This window comes from Ursus americanus, chromosome X (assembly GCF_024610735.1).
Source record: "Ursus americanus isolate L20-20 chromosome X, mUrsAme1.1.p, whole genome shotgun sequence".
Taxonomy (NCBI): domain Eukaryota; kingdom Metazoa; phylum Chordata; class Mammalia; order Carnivora; family Ursidae; genus Ursus; species Ursus americanus.
The window spans coordinates 49,580,584-49,593,221 of record NC_142164.1 but is presented as its reverse complement, the minus strand read 5'-3'; the positions used below and the strand labels follow the sequence as shown (position 1 = coordinate 49,593,221).

General features: G+C 35.1%; 2 protein-coding genes across 4 annotated transcripts in view; both read left to right on the top strand.

The window, feature by feature from the left end:
• DIAPH2 (diaphanous related formin 2) overlaps positions 1 to 12,638 on the top strand; it is a 988,957-nt gene that overhangs the window by 224,646 nt on the left and 751,673 nt on the right. For all 3 annotated transcript variants that reach the window (XM_087859798.1, XM_087859797.1, XM_087859796.1), the window contains one exon: positions 8,678 to 8,817. In XM_087859798.1, coding sequence (XP_087715924.1) covers positions 8,678 to 8,817 — 140 coding nt within the window. The remainder of the gene's footprint in view (positions 1 to 8,677; positions 8,818 to 12,638) is intronic.
• On the top strand, positions 8,827 to 12,437 carry RPA4 (replication protein A4). Its single transcript, XM_045790457.2, has one exon. It carries the CDS (start codon positions 10,413 to 10,415, stop codon positions 11,202 to 11,204), a length of 792 nt encoding a protein of 263 aa, XP_045646413.2. The 5' UTR covers positions 8,827 to 10,412; the 3' UTR covers positions 11,205 to 12,437.

The window sequence follows — 12,638 nt, the reverse complement described above, 5'->3', positions numbered from 1 at the left end:
AATTTCCACGGGAAAACTCAGAAGCCTAGCAGATTTTTCAACAGAAACATTACAAGTCTGAAGGGAGTGGCATGATATAGTCAATGTGCTGAATGGGAAAAATCTGCAGATAAGAATAGTCCAGCAAGGCTATCTTTCAGAATAGACAGGGAGATAGAATTTCCCAGAGAAAACTAGAAAACTTAAAGGAGTTCATTACTACTCAACCAGGTCTGCAAGAAATATTAAAACGGACACTTTGAGTGGAATGGAAATACCAAAACTGACAGTATAGAGGTATGAAACACAAAAAGCAGAAAAAATGAGTCTTCTTATAAAAATATCAGTCAAAGAACTAACAGAAAAAGGATGTAAAAATGTAATAACATGCACCTAGAACATGGGGAAGATAGGAGAAAAGAATGGGTTCAAACTTAAATGACTATCAACGTAATATAGATGGCTATATACACAGGAGGTTTTATATAAACCTAATGGTAACCATATAGCAAAAACCACTAATAAATATGCAAAGAACAAAGAGAAAATCGAACTCTATCACCAAAGAAAATCAGCAAAACATGAAAGAAAGAAAGATCAGACAAAATCTTCAGAAACAATCCCCAAACGAGTGATAAAATGGCAATACGTAAATATCAGTAATTGCTTTGAATGTGAATTCACTAAACACTCCAATCAAATGACATAGGGTGATAGAATGGATAAAAAAAATAAGGCCCATTTATATGCTGCCTACAAGAGACCCATTTTAGACCTAAAGACACCTGCAGATTGAAAGTGAGAGGATGGACAAACACCTATCATGCAAATGGATATTAAAGAAAGCCAGAGTAGCAATACTTATATCAGACAAAGTAGACTTTAAAATAAAGACTGTAACCAGAAATATAGAAGGACACTGTATAATAATAAAAGGGACAATCCAACAAGAAGAAATAACAATTGTAAATATTTATGACCCAACATGGGAGCACCCAAATACATAGTATTTTAAGTCCTAGTTACAGCAATCAGACAACAAAAGGAAGTAAAATGTACCCAAATGGGTAAGGAAGAAGTAAAACTCTTAGTAAATATTTCTATACACCAATGATGACGTGGCAGAAAGAGAAATTAACAAGCAATTCTATTTACAATTGCACCTAAAGTAGTAAGATTACTAGGACTAAACCAAACCAAAGAGGTGAAAGAAGTAATCTTTATTATTTCCTTCCCTCTGCTGGCTTTCAGCTTCATTTGTTGTTCTTTCTCTAGCTCCTTTAGGTTTAAGGTGAGGTTGTTTGAGACTTTTGTTGCTTCTTAAGGTAGGCTTGTATTGCTATATACTTCCCTCTTAGGACTGCTTTTGCTGCATCCCAAAGGTTTTGGACCATTGTGTGTTCATTTTCATTTGTTTCCATGTATTTCTTATATTAAAGATTAGAGCAGAAATAAATGATATTATATAAACTAAAAAACAAAACCAATAACAATAGAACAGGTCAATGAAAGGAGGAGCTGGTTCTTTGAAAAAATTAATCCCCCAGTCAGACTTATCAAAAGGAAAAGAGAAAGCACCGAAATAAATTAAATCACAAAAGAGAAAGGAGAAATAACAACCAATACCACAGAAATACAAAAAATTATAAGAAAAAATTATGAAAAATTGCATGCCAACAAATCGGACAAACTGGAAGATATGGATTAATTTCTAGAAACATACAAACTAGTGGAAACTGAAGCAGAAAGAAATGGAAAACTTGAACAGACCAATAACCAGCAAAGAAATTGAATCAGTAGTCAAAAATTTTCCAGAAAATAAAAGTCCAGGGCCAGATGGCTTCACAACCAAATTATACCCAACATTTAAAGAAGAGTTAATAGTTAATACCTATTCTTTTCAGACTATTCAAAAAAATAGAAACAGAAGGAAGGCTTCCAAATTCATTCTATGTGGCCAGCATTACCCTAATACTAATAGCTTGTGGAGACTTCACTAAAAAGGAGAACTACAGGCCAATATCCTGATGAACACAGATGAAAAAATTCTCAGTGACATTCTAGCAAACTGAATTTAACGATACATTACAAAATCATTCACCATGATCAACTGGGATTTATTCTTGTGTTTAAGTGTGGTTCAATCTTTGCAAATCAATCAGCATGATATTCCACATTAATAAAAGAAAGGAAAAGGACGGTATGATCACTTCAGTAGATGCAGAGAAAGGATTTGACAAAGTACAACGTTCATTTATGATAAAAACCCTCAGCAAGGTAGATTTAGAGGGCACATACCTCAACATAATAAAGGCCATATATGAAAACCCACAGCTAATATCATACTCAATGGGGAAAAACAGAACTTTTCCTCTATGGTCAGGAGCAAGACAGGGATGTCCACTCTCACAACTGTTACTTAACATAGTACTGGAAGTCCTAGCCTCAGCAATCAGACAAGAAAAAGAAACAAAGGCATTTGAATTGTCAAGGAAGAAGTAAAACTTTCACTATTTGTAGGTGACATGATATTCTCTACAGAAAAGCATAAAGATATCACCAAATAACTTTTGGATCTGGTACACCAATTCAGTTAAATCACTGGATACAAAATTAACATACAGAAATCTGTGGCATTATTGTATTCCCGTAATGAATCAGCAGAAAGATAAAATAATCAGTCTCATTTACGATTGCACCAAAAACAATAAACTACCTAGTAATAAACCTAGCCAAAAAGTTGAATGACCTGTATTCTGAAAAGTATAAAACACTGATGAAAGAAATTGAAGATGAGGGGCCACCTGAGTGGCTCAGTCAATTAAGCATCGTACTCTTGATTTCAAGTCAGGTCGTGATTTTAGGGTCATGAGATTGAGCCCCGCATCAGGCTCTATGATGGTCATGGAGGCTGCTTAAGATTCTCTCCCTCCCTCTGTCCCTCACCTGCTGCTTGCTCTGTGTTAAAAAAAAAAAAAAAATTCAAAGAAATAGTCAATGACACAAAGAAATGGAAGGACAGTCCATACCCATGGACTGGTAGAACAAATAGTATTAAGATGTCTGTTACTCAATAGAATGTACATATTTACTGCAATCTCTATCAAAATACCAACAGCATTTTTCATAGAGCTAGAACAAAGAATTCAAAAATTTGCATGAAACCACAAAAGACCCTGCATAGTTAAAGCAACCTTGAGAAAGAAAAGCAAAGTGGGAGGCATCACAGTTCTGCACTTTAAATCATAGTACAAAATTGTAGTGATCAAAATAGTACGATACTGTCATAAAAATAGACACATCAATGAAACAGAACAGAAAACACAGAAATGAACCCACAAATATATGACCAATTAATGTTGGAGCAAGCAGGAAAGACTATTTGATCGGAATAAGACAGTGTCTTCAAGAAATGGTGTTTAGGAAACTGGACAGCAAGTTGTAGAAGAAGGAAACTAGACCAGTTTCTTAAACCATACACAAATACAAATTCAAAATGGATTAAAGCCCTGACTATGAGACCTGAAACCATCAAAATTCTAGAGAAGACAGGCAGTAACCTCTTTGACATTGGCCATAGCAACTTCTTTCTAGATCTATATCCTGTGGCAAGGGAAAGAAAAGCAAAAATAAACTTTGGGACTACATCAAAATAAAAAGCTTCTGCATATCAAAGGAAATAAAAAAAATTCAACCTACTGAATGTGAGAAGGTATCTACAAATGGCCTATCTGATAAAGGGTTAGTATCTAAAACTATAAAGAACTTACAAAGCTCAACACCCAAAAAACAAATAATCCAGTTAAAACATCGTAGAAGACATGAATAGACATTTTTACAAAGAAGACATACAGATGGCCATGAGACCTTTGAAAAGGTGCTCAACATCTCTGATCATCAGGGAAATGCAGATCGAAACTACAATTAGATATCATTTCATGCCTCTGTGGATGGCTAAAATCAACAGCACAAGAAACAACAGGTATTGGGAGGATGTGGAGAAAGGGGAACCCTCTTACACTGTTGGTGGGAATGCAAACTGGTGTAGCCACTGTGGAAAACAGCATGGAATTTCATCCAAAATTTAAAAAATAGAACTATGCTATGATTCAGCAATTGCTCTACTAGATATTGACTCAAAGAATTAAAAAATACTAATTCAAATGTATACATGCATCTCTGTGTTTATAGGAGCATTATCTACAATAGCCAAATTACAAAAATAGCCCTAGTGTCCATTGAATGAGGAATGGTTAAAGATGTGGTATATATATATATATATGCAATGAAAAATTACTCATCCATAAAAAAGAGTGAAATCTTGCCATTTGTGGTGACATGGATGGAGCTAGATGCTGTTAATGGTAAGTGAAAGAATTCTATCAGAGAAGGACATACACCAAAAATTTCACTCATGGAATTTAAGAAATAAAACATACAAGTAATAGGGAAAAAATAAGAGGGAGAAACACACACACACACACACACACACACACACAAATCAAGAAATGGACTTTTAATTATGGAAAAGAAAGGATGGTTACCAGAGGGGAGGGAGGCAGGGCGGATAGATTACATAGGTCGCGGGGATTAAGGAGTGCACTGTGTTGAGCATTGGGTATTGTGTTGAAATGTTGAATTACTATGTTGTGCATCTGAAAGTAGTACAACACTATATGTTTTCTAATTGGAATTAAAATAAAAATAAATAAAAAATAGTAATATCTTACGTAGTATCTTCAATGCAATCCTGAAGTGGTTTTTTTTAGAATATCATTGATTATGGTACTATCATTCCATGTCAGAGTTAAGGGAATGTAATTATTAAACTGGCCCAAAATATCTTTTGGTTTTTTGTGTAGTGTCTTAGAGTAGTATAAGCACAGTCACAGTGACACATCTCTATCCTAATGATTTTCAAATTAAGGAATGACTTCAAATTAGGAAAGCTTTTTGTTAACCTAGCTTTGGAATGTCATTATGTATGCTAATTGCTAACTTTGCATTATTTTTTAAAGATCAAATGGGCACAGTGGTAATTTTCATTAATCTCATACAGAGCAGCTAATTAAAATTTCCATTATTATCTCTCCATTATCTAGTTGTTTCCTTTGTTCAGTATCAGAACAGGATGTTAATAATAAGTCATTCTTGTATTACAGCCCTATTAAATATAGTGAGAATTATTTTAGTCTATTGCACTGTTTTGTTTCCGCGTGATTTCTTTAACATCATATTGCACTATATTGCTAGTGCTGAAAATACTTTGGCATTTGTAATAGAGATTTCATAATTAATTACTTGGTGCTTTAATTTTTTATTCAATATTGAGAGAAAGTGACATATGGTGGAAAAAGAAGTATCCTGAGGACCAGAATATTAGTTTTTTATTCTTGCAATCTCACTGATTAGGTGACTGTGGACAGTCATCATGATTCTCTATTTTTGTAATGATGCTGTTAGATGAGCTGATATTTAATGGTCAGTTCATCTTGTATATGCTGTTTTGTTTTCTTCTTCAAATATGAACTTATGTTAAAACCTGTGAAAGCTTGATAAAAGGTATTTGTTTTATAAGGTTATGTACTTTTGTGTTGCTCCATTAGATTGCTTCCAGTCCTTATAACCACAGAGTATCCTAAATTACATAATTTAAACCTGTTTCTAAGAATTGGGGGAGGAAGGAGTCCCAAGGTATTGGGCTGGCCCAGTTTTTCCATGAGTCATAAATATCTCAGCCATGACCATATAGGAGAAGGGAACAAACGTTTGTGAGCAGCTTACTTTGTGAGACAACACATCGTAATGCCTGTTTTGACCACTTTATATGCATTGTCTCACTTAATCCTTATAATAAACATGAGGGGTAGGTTTCTATTATCCTATATCATGAATGAGTGAACAGGTTTATAGAGATTAGTTGAATAGTCTGCTCAAAGATTACCTAGATGGTAAGTGAAGGTGTCACAATTCAAACACAGTGACAGTTTGAGCTGATCCTAAGATGCCGTACACAGTCTCAATTTACCTAGTCTACACTAGCATTTCTGAATATATGGTAATGGAACATCTCAGAACTGTTGTGAAGCAAAACTAAACTAAGTTTTGAAGTTTCAGCATGTTGAAACTCACCAGACATTCACCCATTTGTTTATTCACCATTGATTCATCCATCCATCCATTCATTAAAGAAGGAGGTTCTGAGGGGCACCTGGGTGGCTTAGTTGGTTAAGCTGAGGTCTTGATCTCAGGGTTGTGAGTTCAAGCCCCTAGTTAAAGTACTCAGCATGGAGCCTACTTAAATATATGTTTTGAGTACTTACTGTGTGCTAAGCATTGTGTTAAGATCTGGAGATACAGTGGTGAACAAGGTTGGCAAGATTCCTGCCTCATAAAGCTTATGTTTTAATGAGGAAGACACAGTAAACAAGTAAAGTACTAAACAAATAAGGTTACATAGAGCTAATTTTATAAATGAGTTTTAAAATGATGTGATGATGAATGTGGTGGGGAGAGGACTATTGGCTGAGACTTAGATGATGAGTGAGGGATGGAGATGTCAGGGATAAGAATCCTCCGGGCAGAGAAAATAGCAAATACAAAGGTCATTGTATAGTAATAAACTCATGTACAGGCCTCTAGGGAAGAATTGGTAGGGCCTCGTTATCCATTAATTATGAAAATGAGTTTGAGGATTATATGAAAGTGGTCTGTGACTGCAGACTTGCAACATTTTATACTATATGTTTACTTGCTATCATTCGTTGTGGATCTACAGCCTTAAGAGTTGGGTTAATAAGTTACAGAAATGGGACCAGGGTGGCTCAGTCGATTAAGCATCTGCCTTCAGCTCAGGTCATGATCTCATGGTCCTGGGATCGAGCCCCACATCGGGCTCCCTGCTCAGTGGGGAGCCTGCTTCTCCCTCTTACTCTCCCCCGTGCTCTCGCTCTCTCAAATAAATAAATAAAATCTTAAAAGAAACGTGGAAAAGAGTTCATGGTGATGTTTTTACTTTGCCATCTATGTCGTGGTTTATGCAGTAGAAGTATTTGACATCGGTATATCCTAACAAATAAAAAAATTAAGTTAATGTGCATTACACAAAATATGAGATCTAAAACTATGAAATTGTATTCCTTGTTCTGTAATTGTTAGGGTCAGATTCAATAATAGCACACTTCCTTTGAGGTTCACTAAACTGAATCACTGTGTTAGATACATAGCATAAAGTTCTGAGTCTAGAAGAGTGATAGAAATAATGACCTGTGCCCAATGTCTTAAGTGTTATAACAGTGATAGTGATGCAGCATTAGAAGGGAATACAAGTCCCCTACATAAGACTTTACCAGACTTCAGTGGTGCTTGGGTGGCTCAGTTGGTTAGGCGTCTGCCTTTGGCTCTGGTTATGATCCCAGGGGCCTGGGATCAAGCCCCATGTATGACTCCCTGCTCAAAGGGCAGTCTACTTCTCCTCTGCCCTTCCCCCTGCTCATGCTGTCTCTCTCTTTCTCTCTCAAATAAATAAATAAAATCTTTAAGAAAAGACTTATCAGACTTCATTTACTTACTATTCAATGGAATGTTTAAAAAAATTCAGACATTAAGAATGATTGTCAGTTTTTATGTTGAGGAGGTATTCTTGATAATAGCCAAACACCATGAAACCCTATGGAATCCATTTCTCATTAACACATTTTTTTTAAATTCTGTATCTTCTAATGATATGACTTATACCAATTTGAAAAAAAATACTTTCCTTATTCTAGCTTAGGTACTTACAGAAACTAAGTGTGATTAGTATGAACTTGAAAAATGTGACTCAAACTAGAATTTTAATTCAGGGAAATAAGTTTGTAATATACGAATGGGGTAGTTATGATTATGTGTATCTAGAATGTGAAACTGAGTTATTAATGCAATGAATGTGTTGATGATGTTTTCCTCTCAGTCTTTTCCCCAAACTACTTACATAGTTATGGCAAGGTGATGAAGCTAAGGAGCTGTGACGAGATAATGAGTTCTAGAAATAATCCCATGTATTTTGGAAATAAAGCTAAAAACTAGTCATTATCAGATAAATGCATTTAATGACTTTTTAAGATTAATCTACAACATGGGAGTAACATAGGAAGGAAGAGTTGGAAATTAGTGAATACTTAAGACTAATATGATTAACATGCTAAATGGAGACTACTGTTTTACATTTTAATAACGGTTTTCACTTGTTTTTTGAGGTAGGCTAATTCTCTGATATATTTCAATAGTTTCGGGTTATCTATAATGTTTTACATTAAATTTTGTTCACTGTATTTTATGGTATAGAACATTAAGCATATTAACAAGGAAAATTAATAAGATGATTTGTAAATGTTCATCCTGTGGGTTTAGGAGGAGCAGCTCATGTTAATGCCAGTGCCTGGATTGTAAATTTGAGCATTCCTGTCAGTGACACTTAATCTCAAGTCCATAGTCTGTTGAGACTATGAGCACCAGCAGTGTAATTTCCTTTTAAATGAGGATAAGGGGAGTGTTGAGATATATATATAACATGATTTTACCACGTCAGTTCTATGACCAAGAATTTTTAAGTGCGTAGCATTCTGCACACATATTTCTAGAGTAAAATATTTACATATTATGCATTATTTTATTTCAAAACCTGTTGTTTTTCTAAAATGTTCTTTTTTTTTTATAGGGAGGGCTGAAAAACAGCAAACATGAATGCACCTTGTCTTCACAAGAATATGTTCATGAATTACGATCTGGTATTTCAGATGAGAAACTTCTTAACTGCCTTGAATCTCTGAGGGTTTCTTTAACCAGCAATCCTGTCAGGTAGGTGGTTCTTATTATTTTGCTATGATTCATGCAATTTGTACTGTATGTAGTTGTTAGGAATACAATCAGTTACATCATCTTAACCTCAAGATTTTCTGAACAACATTCTGATGTTAGCTAAACAGCGATGTCTGATTATAAGGTTATAAACATTTGAAAAATATAGTTAATCTGTTCTCTTAATAGTGTGCGATTTTAAGAATACAAATATCACTTGGATGTTTAATTCCTCGTTTATTATATAAAACATGGATCCAGAAGTTAAATATCCACATTTACTTGGTAGTTTGTGTGCGCAGATAACAATTATTATATATTTATTCGTAAAACAAACTAAGTATGTTGGCTCTGATATTATTCATTTTTGACTGAGAAATAAATACAGTTTTATATTCTATAAGTTTTAGATGTACTATTCACATATTTTTGTAATTTGTGATAGCAAAAATTAAATTATTTTAACCAGTAAAAAATGAAAGAAAGTATTAATAAACTCAAAGCTCTACACATTTAAGCTATTTTCTAACTACAAAGGATTTTTAAAGAAGTACCTTGCCAGTGGTGGATTCCAATAAGTGATATTCTTTATTAATCATAAAAAACCATTACATTAATTATAACCAAAATAAAATGTTTTATGAGGAAAAACAGGTTTTCAGTGTAATATGAAAATACTCTGGGTGATACTCATGTAGATTGCTACAATCTGAAGTTCACAAATTACTGCATGAAAGTATACAGAAATGGTATTTTATTCATGTTTTTCCTAATGTATAATGGAGCCCACATTTTGTATTTCTCCGACCTATTGGTAGAGTCTTGAAAATAATTTAAAGCTCATTTGAGTTGATGTAGAAATTGAAATATATCATGCTATTTATTTTTACCTATAGTGCGTTTGTCAGAATAACTGGAAAATTATAATTCTATAATAAAAAAAAAAAAGTAAAAAGGCAGTGGGAAGATGTGACTTACTTTTGAATATGATGATCATTCAAAGATGACTGTCTTGCCATTTCTCTTAGAATGCTTCTGGTTTTAACGATTTGAAGAAGGATGTGAATTCTTTGAGAACTGTAACCATTTTTGTGTCCCCCCCCCCCCCCCCCCGCCGTGTAAACCTACAGCTCTTTATCATAGTGTACTTATGTGCTCTGAAAATTTCTGTTGAATGGTTGATTATATGGGTGAATAAATGAGTATTTAAGACATGAGTGTAGAAGAAGTTGTGGTACTTAGGAATGAAGGGGAGGGGTACCTATTAAAAATGCATTTATATAAAGATTGCAAGAAAGGCTTAAAATTACACGCGGGGCCTTTAAAATACAGCCCAGCAACTACCAGACAACTCCAAAGAATTATGGGATCAGGTGATACGCTGGTAGGATCAGGTGAGAAGCTGGTAGGTCCTGATTGGCTGGAGGCAGCAGCATTCCAGTAGCTGATTGGCTCCACAAGATTGCGTGAGGCTGCTTGCATCCCCACACATCGAAGCTTCTGGTGATAGCCCTCCTTAGAGGGCAGAGCCCACCTGAGGACCTCACTGACTGGAGCGAAAGCCTGCGTCCTCATCTCTCAGAGCTCTCCTTAAGATGAGTAATAATGGTTTTGTTAGCTATGGCAGCGTCTCTGCTGTGGGTGGAGCTATTGGAAGCAATGATCAGCCATTTCAGGGTGGTGCAGCTCCTGCTACTAAGGCCCCAAGATCCAGGGTCCGAATCCAGGATATTATACCTTGTTGTGTAAACCAGCTGCTCACCTCCACCCTGGTTGACAATGTCTTCAAGATTAGGGGAATTCAAGTGTCCCAGGCCTCTGTTGTGGGGATAATCAGAAAGGTAGAGAGGGCTTCCAACTACATTCTTTACAGAATTGATGATATGACCACCAAGCCTATTGAGGTCCGCCAGTGGCTCGGAAGAAATAAAGCAAAACAGGGGATGTCGCTTCTTCCAGTGGGAGTATATGTCAAAGTGATCGGTATCCTCAAATGTTTTGAAGAAGTAAAGGGCCTCGAGGTATTGAATATCCGAGTCCTGGAGGACATGAATGAGTTCACCACACATATTCTGGAAACAGTCAATGCACATATGATGCTGGATAAAGCCCACCAAGTGGCCTCTGGGCCCAGTGAGCCTGTTGTCCCATCAAAAATAGATGAGGTCCAGAAACATGGGGAGTACCACCACCTCGACTTCATCCACAAGGAAGTTCTGCGTTTGATCCATGAATGTCCTCGACAGGAAGGGAAAAGTGTACATGAGCTCCAGACCCAGCTTCACAGCCTGAGCGACAGGGCCATCAAGCAAGCCCTTGAGTATCTGATCGTTGAGGGCTACATCTACCCCACTGTGGACGAAGAGCATTTTAAATCTGCTGATTGAAGCGATGAAAAGATTCTTCATTTTCCAAAGATCCTTGCCTCCATCTGTGAGTGAGTTTAACCTGTTGACTTTTAGGAAGTAGATTTTTTCAACAAAATATCTCAACTGGCATACTTTGGAACTTCACTGCTTTTCCAAATGCTTTGAACTTTTCTGTTTTTCTAACTGTGTTTGAAGCTCAGATGGAGATGGTGATGGATAAATTGACTGGACTTTTTGTAGGATTTACCAGCAAGCAAATGAAAATAGTCCTGGATGAATGAATTTGAGAGAGAAAAGGTACAGAAAGAAACTGAAAATTATTATTTGTTGTGTGGGAGTTTCTTTTTCTGAAATATCCATGTATTAGGTGAATATAGATGCAGTGAGGGAACCAGTTAAGAGAGAAAAACAAAAATTCTGTTGTTTTTACATTAGACTTATTTTCTGTGTTTGGATTTAGCTTATACTCCTATTATCTCTTGCTAAATATAGTAATTGATTGATCTGAATGTGCTAAAGAGAGCAATTTATGAATTCAAATACTCAGTTCAATATTGATTGAGTTGCTCTTATTACCATAGATTTTTTTTTTTTTTTTAAGATTTTATTTATTTATTCGACAGAGACAGAGACAGCCAGCGAGAGAGGGAACACAAGCAGGGGGAGTGGGAGAGGAAGAAGCAGGCTCATAGCAGAGGAGCCTGATGTGGGGCTCGATCCCATAACACCGGGATCACGCCCTGAGCCGAAGGCAGACGCTTAACCGCTGTGCCACCCAGGCGCCCTGTACCATAGATTTGTTTTTAAAAAATAAAATTATATTATGTTTAACTGCTCTTATTACCAGTTTTATGTTTTTTAAAAAATAAGATTATACTACCTTTAAATGCCAGCTCTTATTAACATAGGTTTATGTTAAAAAATAAGATTATAACTAAATAACAGCAAACGTAGATTGCACTATGTTTAAGTATACTGTTTAAAAAACAAAATTATACTATGAAAATTTTTTTCTTAAAATGTGATGAGGTGATTATTTCAAATATAATGTGGTGATATTTGGATTAAATTACAGTCTATTGTAGTTGCATGGTACATGGATACCAGACTTAATGTGAGTTTGATGTTCTTATGGATTCTGTATAGTACTAAATGCTCAGTTTTATTTGTAACAAAGGTTTATTCTTACAGGTTAAGCAAACAAGTTAAAATTAATTATAGGAATATTAAGCTTAGTAAATGAAATCTTATTTGAACATTTTATTAAAATACTTTTACAAAAATCTTGACTTTTCTGTGTGATTTTTTTTTCTAATTTCACTTGAAAAGCCTTTTGTTTTGTTTTTGAAGATTAATAATTTTAATTATCCAGAATAAATTTTTCTCCTCAATGTGACATATCCTACTTGTAATAATACATTTTAATATGTGTAATTATATGATACTTTTAAA

Bases quoted from the DNA above. Each gene is read 5' to 3' on its own strand.
- RPA4 (XM_045790457.2), top strand. From the start codon at position 10,413: ATGAGTAATAATGGTTTTGTTAGCTATGGCAGCGTCTCTGCTGTGGGT.